The sequence below is a fragment of the Neltuma alba genome, unplaced genomic scaffold (assembly GCF_004799145.2).
Source record: "Neltuma alba isolate B1F8T4 unplaced genomic scaffold, ASM479914v2 tig00010274_pilon, whole genome shotgun sequence".
Taxonomy (NCBI): domain Eukaryota; kingdom Viridiplantae; phylum Streptophyta; class Magnoliopsida; order Fabales; family Fabaceae; genus Neltuma; species Neltuma alba.
The window spans coordinates 95,339-113,481 of NW_021635198.1; the positions used below are offsets into that span (position 1 = coordinate 95,339).

General features: G+C 37.0%; 1 protein-coding gene across 1 annotated transcript; it reads right to left on the bottom strand.

Moving 5' to 3' along the window:
- Nucleotides 1–480: 480 nt before the first annotated feature.
- On the bottom strand, nucleotides 481–15,875 carry LOC114755483 (uncharacterized; the record flags this gene model as incomplete). Its single annotated transcript, XM_028944359.1, has 12 exons — nucleotides 481–786; nucleotides 4,266–4,340; nucleotides 5,698–5,815; nucleotides 5,969–6,739; nucleotides 6,872–7,503; nucleotides 7,951–8,199; nucleotides 8,595–9,698; nucleotides 11,657–11,993; nucleotides 12,147–12,917; nucleotides 13,050–13,681; nucleotides 14,129–14,377; nucleotides 14,772–15,875. Coding segments are annotated over 12 exons (6,348 nt in total), but the record flags the coding sequence as incomplete, so codon positions are not given.
- Between the last annotated feature and the right edge of the window lie 2,268 nt (nucleotides 15,876–18,143).

Consider the following 18,143-nt stretch of genomic DNA (forward strand, 5'->3'; position numbering starts at 1 on the left):
GTCAGTCTACTCCTACTATGGCTAGCTGTACTAAAACAAGTCCTACATCAGTGCTACAAAGGCCCAACTAGCTACACAAACTGGGAAATAGCGAAGCCCTCAAGGCTCTGGATCCTCTCCTTAATATCGGATCCTTGTATCTAATCCAGGCGATAGAACTCATTCTGCCATAAGGGTGTGAACGAGAGCTTGTCTATCATCGTCAGGATCCAGTCCTCTATATCTGACTCAAGAAAATGTATTCCCCACAAAGATTTCGAGAGCATCTATGAGATCATTGAAGCTAGCACTATCCATGTGACTACAAATGTCTCTCACACCATTTTTCCAAAGCCAGGTCCTAGGGAGTACTTTAAGTAATACTGATGCCTAGTCCGTAACCTCCAGGGTATCATCTTCTCTAGTCACATAATAGTAGAGCTTATTCTCCAGATATCTTAGGTACACATGGGCATGCTGGTTCTCGTTGAGCTTAATGTACTAGTCTCTCTCCCTAAAGTCCTTGGCTAAATCCTCTATGGTGTGGAATTCTTTGGTGATTGGAAGTAGTTTGACGTTAGTAGGTCTAGCTCTATTATCATCAGATATTTCAATGACCGCAATCCTCTGAGGGTCATTAGAAGCAACTATGGCTATGTCAGGTAGAGGGTTACTCGCCCGTAAGGTGTCATAGTAGAAGTCCGCTACAATATCGAACCATTGAGGGAAAGGTTCTCCTTGTCTCCTCTGGTTAATTGAACCCTCTGAGTCACTATTATAGCCATAACAAGCCATTCTACTTCTTTCCTACATCATAATAACTGATCTCTTGTCATTCAAAGGTCAAATTTAATACTCTAGATTAGGTGGGAGATGAGTCAACTAGAGGTCAGTCTCAAGGAGCCTTAATGTCTTCTGGAATTAAACTAGTTAGAAGTTACAAATTAAACTAACAGAGAAGGAGGTAGCTTCTGGAATTGGTTTCTATCTTGAATTGTTATTTATGAAAACTAATTTTCAAAAGGAATGAGAGAAGAATAAGATGCAGAAAAGAGTTTGAAAGAGATATCAATGAAGTTGATAGCATACCAGGAGGCGTTGAATATGAAGGTCATGAAGCCCAAATAACACACCCTCAGTTAGAAGCCCAGCAAGCCCTCCAGAATGTTCAAGGGATTTATAGCTCTAGAATGCTTACATGGAGGAGGACATGGATCATTCCTTGGATGATGACACAGATACATACGGAGCTTAACGTGACATATGGAAGGCCACCCCAAAAACCGCCATGGCATATAAGTCATTGGAGTATGAACACTTGGACCTTGAGAAAGATAAGAGCACATTCTAAGAGCCCAAAAGGAGCATTTAAAGCCAGTTTTCATGTTGTTGAAGGCCCAACACAATCATGTATGGAGGAGTCCATTAGAGCTATAATCTTTTAAATTGGGGCCCAAATGCATTATGCTATGGACCATGGGAATTCCAGAACGTGATTCAACCACATTCAAGCCCAAATGGATGTCTAAAAGGCCCATTTATGCTTTTGGACGTGAATAGCAATGAAGGTCCATTTGGAAGGTCCAAGAAGATTCAAGAAGCATCAAGAGTGATATTATTGACATTAATTAGGATTTTGTTTGTTTTAATTAGTTTCTTATTTTCAAATAGCAGATTTGTTCTTGAAGTTTAAGTTATTTCCTTTTATTTCTATGTAAGAAATGATGCCTCCTATAGTCAAATAATCATTAATGAGGCATCATCCCTAGCATTTATGTCTTAAGATGCTGATTCTAGAGTGTTCTATGGTTGCCTATATATAGGCTACGTTTTTGTACTTAAAATTAAGATTTAGATGAATGAGAATTAAGTTTATTTCTTTCAGTGTGAGCTTTGCTTGCATCCTTGTATTCTCGTGAGAATACTTGACAGTATCAAGGGATTGATCAACCTTGTGGTGTCTTCATGGCTAGGTTTGTAAGAGACGGGTTCTCTTAAGGTCCTACCTAGATCAACCGTCCGTTCATTACTTGATTCTAGCCGGTCCGTACATCCCCTCACATCAGAAGTGAATTCCCTTGGATCTGTGATTTCACCTTCCTTGCAACCTAAAATCAGATTTCTATTTCTCTTAGGCAATTCATCAAACAGTAGGTCTGCAATCAACTCTAATGATGTAATTAGATAATTTCCAGGATGACAATTAACCAATTCACCTCAGATTTATTACAACAACTAAGTTCCAGACTTAATCAAATCAGAAACTGAATTGAATCTACTTAGAAAAAGGAAATTATAACCTCTAAACACATCACAACTCAGAAGTAGCAGAACCTAATGAAATCTAAGATGAGTTATATATCTGAACTTCAAACAAAGATTTATAACAAGATCCAAATCTGAAACACAAATACAAACTCAAGAAAAATGAAATCTCCTTGACAATCAGTGCCCTGGATCCATCACAGCTCCTTAGGAATCAATGGCTTAGTTGCTCATGTTGATGGAGGAAATCTGGCCAAATCTCCTCTGAATCTCCATGGCAAAATGCAAGAGAAGAGAAGAAGATGAAGAAGATGAATCTGGAAGTTAAGAGAATCTGGAGAAGTGAAGAAAAGAAGAGAATGAATGAGAATGCTGGAATTCAATATCAGATCTGTTTTTCTCAAGCTTCTGGACGTCCAGTTTTGTTTTTAATTTTCCCTCCGTCTTCTCACCTCATTATCCACCATTTGAAGGCTTGTAATGTTGTATTTTGACATGTGAAACTTCCCTACCTTCAGTTGTGCATTTTACTAAAGCCCAAGACATGTGTCACTCTCTTGAAACTCACTGGCCATGGAGCTATGCGTTTTACTTAGAGTTTTTCCTCATAGAATGCTACACTAGATCACACATGATTCTAGCTCTTAACTAGATTCAAAACACTGCGTTTTAACTCCTAATTCAAGATTTTTGGCTACATCTTTCTAGATTTTGTCCATTCTTCACCAATACTTCCACAATTAGAGAAAATCCCTTTCAATCCTGCAATGATACACCAAATTCTCACATCATCATTTCTTATCAAATATTGGAAATCTAAAGATAATTCCACATGAAAGTATTTAAATTCAGTAGGAAATCACATTATTTAGTTGATCAAAATGTGGTTCATAAAATTCCCCTACACTAGCACTTTGCACTCCTGGGCAAATATGATCAAATAGTTCCTGAAATCTCATTAACAACCAGCTATAAATTGAAATAGTATCCAATTATGATTCGTCATCTCAACCCAGTACTCAAGAGAAAAACCAGCATAATAAGGAATCAAATTGTCAATAAAAAGACTAGGAAATGATCTTAATTCAGCAAATTGCACAAGGAAAAGTGGAAGTATTCTCTCGGCAAGTGTTTCACTCTCCTCACCATTCCATTACAGGGTCATTTCACTCTTCTCTCTTAGCCTAGGCCCTACCATAAGCTTGACGAAACTCTAATATCTCCACCACTGAGTAGCATGAGGTAATTTTGCATCAAGAGGACTTCCCTTAAGGTTGTAATGTTGGAAAGGCTAAAGGATGGAATCTGGCCACTTGAGCAAGAATGCATGCATGCTGAAAACAAGACAGAAAGAATACAAACAACTCACAAATGAACTCTTCAACGCAAGCCATGAATGCAAATGCTAATGTATAGCTCTTATTGGAATACTGGAGTTATGAGATACTAGCTATAATCTTGTTTATAATTCTTTGCTTAGGCTTTTCCAAAAACTTTTTTTTCTCATTTCTTTTTTTCTGCTGCTTATTGGCTCTTTTTTTTTGTATATCCTTTTTTTCAATTCGTTTTTTTTTCAACTGCCTTTTTCTTTCTTCTCCTTTTTTTTCTTCCATTTTTTAATTTTCACAGCTAGCATCCTAAGACAGAATTAGACAAAGGTAATACAAAATATATCCTAACAATGAAAAAGCATGAAACTTGATGACCAAATGCAATACAATCTTACTTAAGTTGGCCAGTATGATATCAAAAGAATCATGAATGGCTCAATGGGGTTAAGCAAAAGTCAGTATCAATGGATTGTGTTTGGAGTAAACTGGGCTTAGAATAGAATGCCTCTTTCATATGCAATTTCCCAAAGCAAAAATGTGGCCTCAATTAAGAGCTAGGTCAAGTTCTAGAGGGTCCTAGTACTAAGGAGATTGCACTCTTAATAAAAGAATTTAGGCTCAAACAAGACCTTCCAACATGGGTTATTCTTCCCAAATCCAATACAACAGCTGAATAAAATCAATTCTAACCTTAATACAACATTTCTCAACCTCAAATGCTGAATCATCCCAATAATAATTAGGTTTCAATGAATTCCCAGATTCCTAAATGTTCAAGTCAGAAAGTTATCAACATGATTTCAGAAAATCAAGCTTAGAACCAAAGAGATTTTTGGAGTAGCAAAGGTTTAGTGCAGCACAACTGATCTAGAAAGTGGATTATGCATAGACACTCAAAGCAAGAGACATGAGTGCTAAGTCATATCAGCAGTACACAATCTACAACCAAGAATTTCAAAATCATCAAGATATTATCCTTCCCCACACTTAAATTCAGTATTGTCCTCAATACAGTCTGGAGCACATGAAAAGTCCAGAGTAAAAACAATGAAACAAAAGAAAGGAAAACAAGTAAAACACCATTTTTTTTAAAAAAAAATACTGAAATGACCTCTTTCCCCCACACTTATTCTCAAATCATTTAAGCATAAAATATCACTAGCAAGACACAAAAATGAAAAGAAAGCAATAGGGAAAAGAGGCAACCTGATATTCAAGGTGGCGGGAGTTTTCATGATAGAGTTTGGTGAGAACCCACAAGGGAAAAATCCCACGAACCCACAACCGATCTGAATATACGCACCCCAAGAACGTAAACAAAGGTCTGGTGATCTACTTGAACCCTTGAACACGGAAGAACAAGGACCCGAAGTGTTGAAAGACGCCACAAGATTGATCAAGCCTTGATAAGTCTGTTAGTTCAATGAAGAACCCTAGAGAGAACTCCTCTCAATCAGAAATTGCAAAATGCAAGTTTTCATTCAAAATTCCAAATCTCCTCCCAAAATGAGGGTTACAATATCTTATAGAGGATACATTCAAGATCTGACCTAAAAAGCATTAAATGCAATCTAGAAAATCAAAACATAATAAATTCATAAGGACTTGATTTAGGTAACTTGGAAATTCAAAAGTCAAATCTGCCAACTAATTATGAATTTTCGCACAAATGCATTTAATGAAATATAATCAGCATATCAAGCCCAAAATATGATTAATTAGGCCCAAATGAGTCTTCTCATGTGTTGTACTTGATCCAAGCTCCTTAAATTGAAGTCTCCAAGCCCAAGATATGATCAGTAGCTCCATTTTCAGCCCAAATGACATTAGTGACATCCTCAGCATTTTTATCCAGATTTGATACTCCAATAAATGCCATTTGCTTTGTCAAGGTGTCTTGCACTAGCCCACTCAAAGCTTCCTTAATTCTTTTAGCTCTTGCTCTTGTGATTGGTCCAGTTGGGATTTGCAATGGATCATTGGAAGTTGAGGAGTTAGCTTGCTGTATCGCATCATTCCCCCTCTCCTCAAAAGGATTCGACCTCGAATCATCACCTGCATCAAAAGGAGATAAATCAGCCACATTGAAAGTAGCACTAACATTATACTTACCAAGTAAATCAATTTTGTAAGCATTGTCATTGATTCTTTCAAGCACTTGAAATGGACCATCTCCTCTTGGAGCTAATTTGGACTTTCTTTGAGCTGGAAATCTTTCTTTCCTCATATGCACCCACACCCAATCACCAGGTTCAAAGAGAACACGCCTTCTTCCTTTGTTAGCCTTGGATGCATATTGCTCATTTTTCTTTTCAATTTGTTGTTTCACTTTTTGATGAAGTTGTTTCACTGTTTCAGCTTTTTTTGTCCCATCAAGACTGGCCCTCTCATCAATAGGCAATGGTAATAAATCCAAGGGAGTTAGTGGATTAAAACCATACACTATTTCAAAAGGAGAATAATCAGTAGATGAGTGCACACTCCTATTGTAAGCAAATTCAATGAATGACAAGCAATTTTCCCAATTCTTCAAGTTCTTTTGAATCACAGTTCTAAGCAATTGAGTTAAAGTTCTATTAACTACCTCAGTTTGTCCATCAGTTTGTGGATGACAAGCAGTAGAAAACAATAATTTAGTACCCAGCTTACCCCACAAAATCCTCCAAAAATGACTCAAGAATTTTGTATCCCTATCAGAAACAATACTTTTAGGAACACCATGAAGTCTTACAATTTCCTTAAAGAACAAATCAGCAATGTATGTGGCATCATCAGTTTTATGGCAAGCAATGAAATGTGCCATTTTAGAAAATCTATCGACAACCACAAATATGGAATCCATACCCTTTCTTGACCTAGGTAAACCCAAAATAAAATCCATTGATATATCTACCCAAGGTTCACTAGGCACAGGTAATGGGGTGTACAAACCATGTGGCAAGACTCTAGATTTAGCCTTTTTACAAGTTATGCATTTAGCACAGATTCTTTCCACATCACGTTTCATTTTAGGCCAAAAGAAATGTTCATGCAAAACATCCAAAGTCTTTTTCACACCAAAGTGACCCATTAATCCTCCCCCATGTGCTTCTCTCACAAGTAATTCTCGCAAAGAACATTGAGGCACACACAATCTGTTTTCTTTAAACAAGTACCCATCAATCCTATAAAACTTTTCAAATGCTTTCTTTTCACAAGCAAGAAACACTTCAGCAAAATCAGCATCAATGGCATACAATTCCTTGATATATTCAAAACCAAGCAACCTAGCATTTAGAGTAGTAAGAAGAGTATACCTTCTTGACAATGCATCAGCCACCACATTTTCTTTACCTTTCTTGTATCTGATGACATACGGAAATGTCTCAATAAATTCCAGCCACCTTGCATGTCTCTTGTTCAGCTTACCTTGACCCTTAATGTGCTTCAAAGATTGATGATCAGTATGAATTACAAATTGTTTAGGCCAAAGGTAGTGTTGCCAATTCTCTAATGCTCTTTTAAGTGCATAGAGCTCCTTGTCATATGTTGGATACTTCAAGGCTGCTCCATTCAACTTTTCACTAAAATAAGCAATTGGCTTTCCTTCCTGCATCAAAACAGCTCCTATTCCAACTCCAGATGCATCACATTCAATCTCAAAAGTTTTGTTAAAGTTAGGCAATACTAATACAGGTGCAGAACACAATTTATCCTTAAGCCTAATGAATGCAACATCTTGTTCTTTATCCCATTTAAAACCAACAGACTTTTTAATAACTTCAGTGAGTGGTGCAGCAAGTGTGCTAAAATCTTTGACAAAGCGCCTATAAAAACTAGCCAAACCATGAAAGCTTCTCACCTCAGTTATGCTTTTAGGTGTTGGCCATTCTTTAATAGCTCTTATCTTTTCTTCATCAACTTCTATTCCTTTAGCACTCACCACAAAGCCAAGAAAAACAATTTTATCCATACAAAAATCACACTTCTTCATATTTGCAAACAATTTTTCCTTTCTCAAAACATCAAGCACACAATGCAAATGATTCAAATGCTCATCAAGATTCTTGCTGTAAATCAGAATGTCATCAAAATAAACCACAACAAATTTCCCAATGAAAGCACGCAAAACATGATTCATTAATCTCATGAAAGTACTAGGTGCATTAGTTAACCCAAATGGCATAACTAACCATTCATACAAACCATGTTTTGTTTTGAAAGCAGTTTTCCATTCATCCCCTTCCCTCATTCTAATTTGATGGTATCCAGATTTCAAATCAATCTTAGAAAAGACAATAGAACCATGCAATTCATCAAGCATATCATCTAATCTAGGAATGGGATGGCGATACTTTATAGTGATGTTATTCACAGCTCTGCAATCAATGCACATCCTCCAAGTTCCATCTTTCTTTGGGACCAAAAGTACCGGAACAGCACAAGGACTCAAGCTTTCTCTAACATATCCCCTTGCCATGAGCTCTTCCACTTGCCTTTGAAGTTCCTTTGTCTCTTCTGGATTGCTTCTATAGGCTGGCCTATTAGGAATTGTTGCTCCTGGAATGAAATCAATTTGATGCTCAATTCCTCTAATGGGTGGTAATCCAGGTGGAATCTCCTCTGGGAACACATCAACATATTCCTGCAATAAAGAACTAACAACACTTGGAAAGGAAGAGTTAATGTCATTAGTATCCAAAAAGGATTCCTTGTAAACAAGGAGAAGCAAATGTTGTTCAGCCAAAAAGGCATTCCTCACTTCACTTTCTTTTGCATAAAAACTCAATTTCTTTTTCTCTTTCTCTCTTCATTTTTTTTCTGAAATTCTTTTTTTGAACTCTCATCTTTTCTCTCCTTTTCACTCCCATTTCTTTTTGATGTCTCTCTCACATTTTTCATATCACTCTCTTTTTTATCTCTCTCTTTTTTCATCTTAAGTTGATCCTCATACACTTGCTTTGGGGTCAATGGTACAAGAGTAATGGGTCTGTTGTTCATTACAAAAGAATATCTATTTGTAAGCCCATCTTTCTTTACCTTTCTATCAAATTCCCAAGGTCTTCCCAAAAGTATATGTCCAGCATGCATAGGAACAACATCACATAATACTTCATCACAATACTTCCCAATTGAAAAAGAAACAAGAACTTGCTTATCAACTTTAATCTCCCCACATTCATTCAGCCATTGCAGCTTGTATGGTCTAGGGTGTCTAACAGTGGGCAAATGTAATTTCTCAACCATTGTAGTGCTTGCAACATTTGTAACACTCCCACCATCAATTATCAAACTACATACCTTGTTATTAATGAGGCAGCGAGTATGGAAAATATTTTCCCTTTGCTCATTCAACTCATCTTCCTTCACTTGACAATTCAAGGCTCTTCTAACCACAAGGCATTCTCCTTCCACAGCATACTCAATCCCATCATCACTAGCATCTTCAAGTAGGGGCATGGAGTCATCACTTTCACTCTCACTTTCAGTCACAACTTCATTATTTTTCAGAATCATAACTCTCTTGTTGGGGCATTGAGAAGCAATATGACCTGTACCCAAACACTTGAAACATTTTATATCCCTATTTCTAGAAGTTTGGGAATCAGATTTACCTTTGCTCTTTGATGAAGCTTCTTCTTTGCCTCTAGTGGTCTCCTTTTGGATAGCTTTTTCTCCTTTCTTCCAATTCTGTTTGAAAGAAGAAGTTGATCCAGAATGAAATTTTGAAGCACCTTTTCGCTTGAGTTGCTTTTCCACCTTAATAGCCATATGCACCATGTCTTCTAGTTCTACATAATGATGCAATTCAACTATATCAGCTATATCTTTGTTCAACCCACTTAGAAATCGGGCCATTGTTGCTTCTCTATCTTCTTGCACATTAGCTCTTATCATGGCCAATTCCATCTCCTTATTGTACTCCTCTACACTCCTAGGACCTTGTGTAAGGGTCTGCAACTTTTGATAAAGCTCTCTAAAATAATGGTTGGGAACAAATCTCTTCTTCATTAGAGCTTTCATTTCGCTCCAAGTTGTTACAGGCCTCTCTCCATTATTCCTCCTATTAATACCCAATTTATCCCACCAAACAATGGCATAATCAGTGAATTCTATTGCTGCCAACTTCACCTTTTTAGCTTCAGAATAATTATGACACTCAAAGATCATTTCTATTTTCTTTTCCCACTCTAAGTAGGCTTCAGGATCATTTCTACCTTGGAATGATGGTATCTTCATTTTGATGCTCCCAAGGTTCCCATCTACTCTATCTCTCTCCCTTGGGTTATTTCTCCCATATCTTCTCCCATACCTATCCCCTCTATGCCTATTCCTTATCAGTTCAACTTCAGATTCAGAATTGACTTCATCCTCACTACCACCAACTTTGTTATTTTCAGATTCAAAGTCATCCATAGAAACCTCCCTTTGCCTTCCATGCCTTCTAGGTTTAGGTTGGGCTCTTTGCAGATTTACAATCCTTTCATCTTGTCTATCCATTCTATCCCTTATCTCTCCATAAACCACATTCATCCGTTGAAAATGTTGCTGCATTGCCCTAAGGGTGTCTTCAATATTCATTGGATTTCCACTACCACCAGATGTCCCATCTGCATTAGACATTGTGACTTCAAGGAAAATTAATTATGTTAGTGAAGTAAAGTTCCTCACAAATTTCCTCACGTGTTTCCCTCAAGAATGACACTCAACACTCGTGTTTCACTCAAACTTGGCTTTTAAATTGAGGTATATCACTCTTGCCTTTTTCCACTCTGAAATCCCTCTTGAGGCTCTTTAAAGAACTAAACAATTTAAACAAAGCAATCACAATATGCAGAATCAGCCAACACTTAGGAACTTTGAGAAATTAAGAGTATTGAATATGGACCTTCAAGAAAAGTCAGAAACTCAATTGACACAAGTATTGCAAAAGCCAAAATAGAATTTGGATATGAAGATGATTTGCTCAAAACACTGCCAGCACTATAATTTCTTTTCGTTTTTTTTTTCTGTCCCTTTCTTTTTGGGTACCTTTTTTTTTTCTTTTTTTTTCTTGTCTTTTCCCTTTTCTTTTCTTTTTTTTTTCACTGAATAATGCAAGGAAAATCACAAAAATACCATAAACAAAACAGAACAAGCAATCTGAACCCAGAAATTCCAGAAAACGCGTCCTTTTCAAATGGGTATAACTTGCCCTACAAAAGTCGGATTTAGATGAAACCAAAACGAGACGAAAGAAGGGATTCCGAACTATGAAAATGACCTATTAAACTTCACAAAACTCAACGGAAAAGTGAATGGACAAGGATGACAATTTCGGTGATGAACAGAAACGCAGAAGACGAACAGACACAAGAAAAGGCACCAAATGAAGAACGAAAATGAAGGTAAACTAACAGAAAAATATGACCTGAGTTTAGATCCAAAGCTCTGATACCAAGATGGTGAGAACCCACAAGGGAAAAATCCCACGAACCCACAACCGATCTGAATATACGCACCCCAAGAACGTAAACAAAGGTCTGGTGATCTACTTGAACCCTTGAACACGGAAGAACAAGGACCCGAAGTGTTGAAAGACGCCACAAGATTGATCAAGCCTTGATAAGTCTGTTAGTTCAATGAAGAACCCTAGAGAGAACTCCTCTCAATCAGAAATTGCAAAATGCAAGTTTTCATTCAAAATTCCAAATCTCCTCCCAAAATGAGGGTTACAATATCTTATAGAGGATACATTCAAGATCTGACCTAAAAAGCATTAAATGCAATCTAGAAAATCAAAACATAATAAATTCATAAGGACTTGATTTAGGTAACTTGGAAATTCAAAAGTCAAATCTGCCAACTAATTATGAATTTTCGCACAAATGCATTTAATGAAATATAATCAGCATATCAAGCCCAAAATATGATTAATTAGGCCCAAATGAGTCTTCTCATGTGTTGTACTTGATCCAAGCTCCTTAAATTGAAGTCTCCAAGCCCAAGATATGATCAGTAGCTCCATTTTCAGCCCAAATGACATTAGTGACATCCTCAGCATTTTTATCCAGATTTGATACTCCAATAAATGCCATTTGCTTTGTCAAGGTGTCTTGCACTAGCCCACTCAAAGCTTCCTTAATTCTTTTAGCTCTTGCTCTTGTGATTGGTCCAGTTGGGATTTGCAATGGATCATTGGAAGTTGAGGAGTTAGCTTGCTGTATCGCATCATTCCCCCTCTCCTCAAAAGGATTCGACCTCGAATCATCACCTGCATCAAAAGGAGATAAATCAGCCACATTGAAAGTAGCACTAACATTATACTTACCAAGTAAATCAATTTTGTAAGCATTGTCATTGATTCTTTCAAGCACTTGAAATGGACCATCTCCTCTTGGAGCTAATTTGGACTTTCTTTGAGCTGGAAATCTTTCTTTCCTCATATGCACCCACACCCAATCACCAGGTTCAAAGAGAACACGCCTTCTTCCTTTGTTAGCCTTGGATGCATATTGCTCATTTTTCTTTTCAATTTGTTGTTTCACTTTTTGATGAAGTTGTTTCACTGTTTCAGCTTTTTTTGTCCCATCAAGACTGGCCCTCTCATCAATAGGCAATGGTAATAAATCCAAGGGAGTTAGTGGATTAAAACCATACACTATTTCAAAAGGAGAATAATCAGTAGATGAGTGCACACTCCTATTGTAAGCAAATTCAATGAATGACAAGCAATTTTCCCAATTCTTCAAGTTCTTTTGAATCACAGTTCTAAGCAATTGAGTTAAAGTTCTATTAACTACCTCAGTTTGTCCATCAGTTTGTGGATGACAAGCAGTAGAAAACAATAATTTAGTACCCAGCTTACCCCACAAAATCCTCCAAAAATGACTCAAGAATTTTGTATCCCTATCAGAAACAATACTTTTAGGAACACCATGAAGTCTTACAATTTCCTTAAAGAACAAATCAGCAATGTATGTGGCATCATCAGTTTTATGGCAAGCAATGAAATGTGCCATTTTAGAAAATCTATCGACAACCACAAATATGGAATCCATACCCTTTCTTGACCTAGGTAAACCCAAAATAAAATCCATTGATATATCTACCCAAGGTTCACTAGGCACAGGTAATGGGGTGTACAAACCATGTGGCAAGACTCTAGATTTAGCCTTTTTACAAGTTATGCATTTAGCACAGATTCTTTCCACATCACGTTTCATTTTAGGCCAAAAGAAATGTTCATGCAAAACATCCAAAGTCTTTTTCACACCAAAGTGACCCATTAATCCTCCCCCATGTGCTTCTCTCACAAGTAATTCTCGCAAAGAACATTGAGGCACACACAATCTGTTTTCTTTAAACAAGTACCCATCAATCCTATAAAACTTTTCAAATGCTTTCTTTTCACAAGCAAGAAACACTTCAGCAAAATCAGCATCAATGGCATACAATTCCTTGATATATTCAAAACCAAGCAACCTAGCATTTAGAGTAGTAAGAAGAGTATACCTTCTTGACAATGCATCAGCCACCACATTTTCTTTACCTTTCTTGTATCTGATGACATACGGAAATGTCTCAATAAATTCCAGCCACCTTGCATGTCTCTTGTTCAGCTTACCTTGACCCTTAATGTGCTTCAAAGATTGATGATCAGTATGAATTACAAATTGTTTAGGCCAAAGGTAGTGTTGCCAATTCTCTAATGCTCTTTTAAGTGCATAGAGCTCCTTGTCATATGTTGGATACTTCAAGGCTGCTCCATTCAACTTTTCACTAAAATAAGCAATTGGCTTTCCTTCCTGCATCAAAACAGCTCCTATTCCAACTCCAGATGCATCACATTCAATCTCAAAAGTTTTGTTAAAGTTAGGCAATACTAATACAGGTGCAGAACACAATTTATCCTTAAGCCTAATGAATGCAACATCTTGTTCTTTATCCCATTTAAAACCAACAGACTTTTTAATAACTTCAGTGAGTGGTGCAGCAAGTGTGCTAAAATCTTTGACAAAGCGCCTATAAAAACTAGCCAAACCATGAAAGCTTCTCACCTCAGTTATGCTTTTAGGTGTTGGCCATTCTTTAATAGCTCTTATCTTTTCTTCATCAACTTCTATTCCTTTAGCACTCACCACAAAGCCAAGAAAAACAATTTTATCCATACAAAAATCACACTTCTTCATATTTGCAAACAATTTTTCCTTTCTCAAAACATCAAGCACACAATGCAAATGATTCAAATGCTCATCAAGATTCTTGCTGTAAATCAGAATGTCATCAAAATAAACCACAACAAATTTCCCAATGAAAGCACGCAAAACATGATTCATTAATCTCATGAAAGTACTAGGTGCATTAGTTAACCCAAATGGCATAACTAACCATTCATACAAACCATGTTTTGTTTTGAAAGCAGTTTTCCATTCATCCCCTTCCCTCATTCTAATTTGATGGTATCCAGATTTCAAATCAATCTTAGAAAAGACAATAGAACCATGCAATTCATCAAGCATATCATCTAATCTAGGAATGGGATGGCGATACTTTATAGTGATGTTATTCACAGCTCTGCAATCAATGCACATCCTCCAAGTTCCATCTTTCTTTGGGACCAAAAGTACCGGAACAGCACAAGGACTCAAGCTTTCTCTAACATATCCCCTTGCCATGAGCTCTTCCACTTGCCTTTGAAGTTCCTTTGTCTCTTCTGGATTGCTTCTATAGGCTGGCCTATTAGGAATTGTTGCTCCTGGAATGAAATCAATTTGATGCTCAATTCCTCTAATGGGTGGTAATCCAGGTGGAATCTCCTCTGGGAACACATCAACATATTCCTGCAATAAAGAACTAACAACACTTGGAAAGGAAGAGTTAATGTCATTAGTATCCAAAAAGGATTCCTTGTAAACAAGGAGAAGCAAATGTTGTTCAGCCAAAAAGGCATTCCTCACTTCACTTTCTTTTGCATAAAAACTCAATTTCTTTTTCTCTTTTCTCTCTTCATTTTTTTTCTGAAATTCTTTTTTTGAACTCTCATCTTTTCTCTCCTTTTCACTCCCATTTCTTTTTGATGTCTCTCTCACATTTTTCATATCACTCTCTTTTTTCTCTCTCTTTTTTCATCTTAAGTTGATCCTCATACACTTGCTTTGGGGTCAATGGTACAAGAGTAATGGGTCTGTTGTTCATTACAAAAGAATATCTATTTGTAAGCCCATCTTTCTTTACCTTTCTATCAAATTCCCAAGGTCTTCCCAAAAGTATATGTCCAGCATGCATAGGAACAACATCACATAATACTTCATCACAATACTTCCCAATTGAAAAAGAAACAAGAACTTGCTTATCAACTTTAATCTCCCCACATTCATTCAGCCATTGCAGCTTGTATGGTCTAGGGTGTCTAACAGTGGGCAAATGTAATTTCTCAACCATTGTAGTGCTTGCAACATTTGTAACACTCCCACCATCAATTATCAAACTACATACCTTGTTATTAATGAGGCAGCGAGTATGGAAAATATTTTCCCTTTGCTCATTCAACTCATCTTCCTTCACTTGACAATTCAAGGCTCTTCTAACCACAAGGCATTCTCCTTCCACAGCATACTCAATCCCATCATCACTAGCATCTTCAAGTAGGGGCATGGAGTCATCACTTTCACTCTCACTTTCAGTCACAACTTCATTATTTTTCAGAATCATAACTCTCTTGTTGGGGCATTGAGAAGCAATATGACCTGTACCCAAACACTTGAAACATTTTATATCCCTATTTCTAGAAGTTTGGGAATCAGATTTACCTTTGCTCTTTGATGAAGCTTCTTCTTTGCCTCTAGTGGTCTCCTTTTGGATAGCTTTTTCTCCTTTTTTCCAATTCTGTTTGAAAGAAGAAGTTGATCCAGAATGAAATTTTGAAGCACCTTTTCGCTTGAGTTGCTTTTCCACCTTAATAGCCATATGCACCATGTCTTCTAGTTCTACATAATGATGCAATTCAACTATATCAGCTATATCTTTGTTCAACCCACTTAGAAATCGGGCCATTGTTGCTTCTCTATCTTCTTGCACATTAGCTCTTATCATGGCCAATTCCATCTCCTTATTGTACTCCTCTACACTCCTAGGACCTTGTGTAAGGGTCTGCAACTTTTGATAAAGCTCTCTAAAATAATGGTTGGGAACAAATCTCTTCTTCATTAGAGCTTTCATTTCGCTCCAAGTTGTTACAGGCCTCTCTCCATTATTCCTCCTATTAATACCCAATTTATCCCACCAAACAATGGCATAATCAGTGAATTCTATTGCTGCCAACTTCACCTTTTTAGCTTCAGAATAATTATGACACTCAAAGATCATTTCTATTTTCTTTTCCCACTCTAAGTAGGCTTCAGGATCATTTCTACCTTGGAATGATGGTATCTTCATTTTGATGCTCCCAAGGTTCCCATCTACTCTATCTCTCTCCCTTGGGTTATTTCTCCCATATCTTCTCCCATACCTATCCCCTCTATGCCTATTCCTTATCAGTTCAACTTCAGATTCAGAATTGACTTCATCCTCACTACCACCAACTTTGTTATTTTCAGATTCAAAGTCATCCATAGAAACCTCCCTTTGCCTTCCATGCCTTCTAGGTTTAGGTTGGGCTCTTTGCAGATTTACAATCCTTTCATCTTGTCTATCCATTCTATCCCTTATCTCTCCATAAACCACATTCATCCGTTGAAAATGTTGCTGCATTGCCCTAAGGGTGTCTTCAATATTCATTGGATTTCCACTACCACCAGATGTCCCATCTGCATTAGACATTGTGACTTCAAGGAAAATTAATTATGTTAGTGAAGTAAAGTTCCTCACAAATTTCCTCACGTGTTTCCCTCAAGAATGACACTCAACACTCGTGTTTCACTCAAACTTGGCTTTTAAATTGAGGTATATCACTCTTGCCTTTTTCCACTCTGAAATCCCTCTTGAGGCTCTTTAAAGAACTAAACAATTTAAACAAAGCAATCACAATATGCAGAATCAGCCAACACTTAGGAACTTTGAGAAATTAAGAGTATTGAATATGGACCTTCAAGAAAAGTCAGAAACTCAATTGACACAAGTATTGCAAAAGCCAAAATAGAATTTGGATATGAAGATGATTTGCTCAAAACACTGCCAGCACTATAATTTCTTTTCGTTTTTTTTTTCTGTCCCTTTCTTTTTGGGTACCTTTTTTTTTTTCTTTTTTTTTTCTTGTCTTTTCTTTTCCCTTTTCTTTTCTTTTTTTTTTTCACTGAATAATGCAAGGAAAATCACAAAAATACCATAAACAAAACAGAACAAGCAATCTGAACCCAGAAATTCCAGAAAACGCGTCCTTTTCAAATGGGTATAACTTGCCCTACAAAAGTCGGATTTAGATGAAACCAAAACGAGACGAAAGAAGGGATTCCGAACTATGAAAATGACCTATTAAACTTCACAAAACTCAACGGAAAAGTGAATGGACAAGGATGACAATTTCGGTGATGAACAGAAACGCAGAAGACGAACAGACACAAGAAAAGGCACCAAATGAAGAACGAAAATGAAGGTAAACTAACAGAAAAATATGACCTGAGTTTAGATCCAAAGCTCTGATACCAAGATGGTGAGAACCCACAAGGGAAAAATCCCACGAACCCACAACCGATCTGAATATACGCACCCCAAGAACGTAAACAAAGGTCTGGTGATCTACTTGAACCCTTGAACACGGAAGAACAAGGACCCGAAGTGTTGAAAGACGCCACAAGATTGATCAAGCCTTGATAAGTCTGTTAGTTCAATGAAGAACCCTAGAGAGAACTCCTCTCAATCAGAAATTGCAAAATGCAAGTTTTCATTCAAAATTCCAAATCTCCTCCCAAAATGAGGGTTACAATATCTTATAGAGGATACATTCAAGATCTGACCTAAAAAGCATTAAATGCAATCTAGAAAATCAAAACATAATAAATTCATAAGGACTTGATTTAGGTAACTTGGAAATTCAAAAGTCAAATAAATGCCAACTACTTGATGAATTTTCGCACAAATGCATTTAATGAAATATAATCAGCTATCAAGCCCAAAATATGATTAATTTAGGCCCAAATGAGTCTTCTCATGTGTTTGTACTTGATCCAAGCTCCTAAATTGAAGTCTCCAAGCCCAAGATATGATCAGTAGCTCCATTTTCAGCCCAAATGACATTAGTGACATCCTCAGCATTTTTATCCAGATTTTGATACTCCAATAAATGCCATTTGCTTTGTCAAGGTGTCTTGCACTAGCCCACTCAAAGCTCCTTAATTCTTTTAGCTCTTGCTCTTGTGATTGGTCCAGTTGGGATTTGCAATGGATCATTGGAAGTTGAGGAGTTAGCTTGCTGTATCGCATCATTCCCCCTCTCCTCAAAAGGATTCGACCTCGAATCATCACCTGCATCAAAAGGAGATAAATCAGCCACATTGAAAGTAGCACTAACATTATACTACCAAGTAAATCAATTTTGTAAGCATTGTCATTGATTCTTTCAAGCACTTGAAATGGACCATCTCCTCTTGAGCTAATTTGGACTTTCTTGAG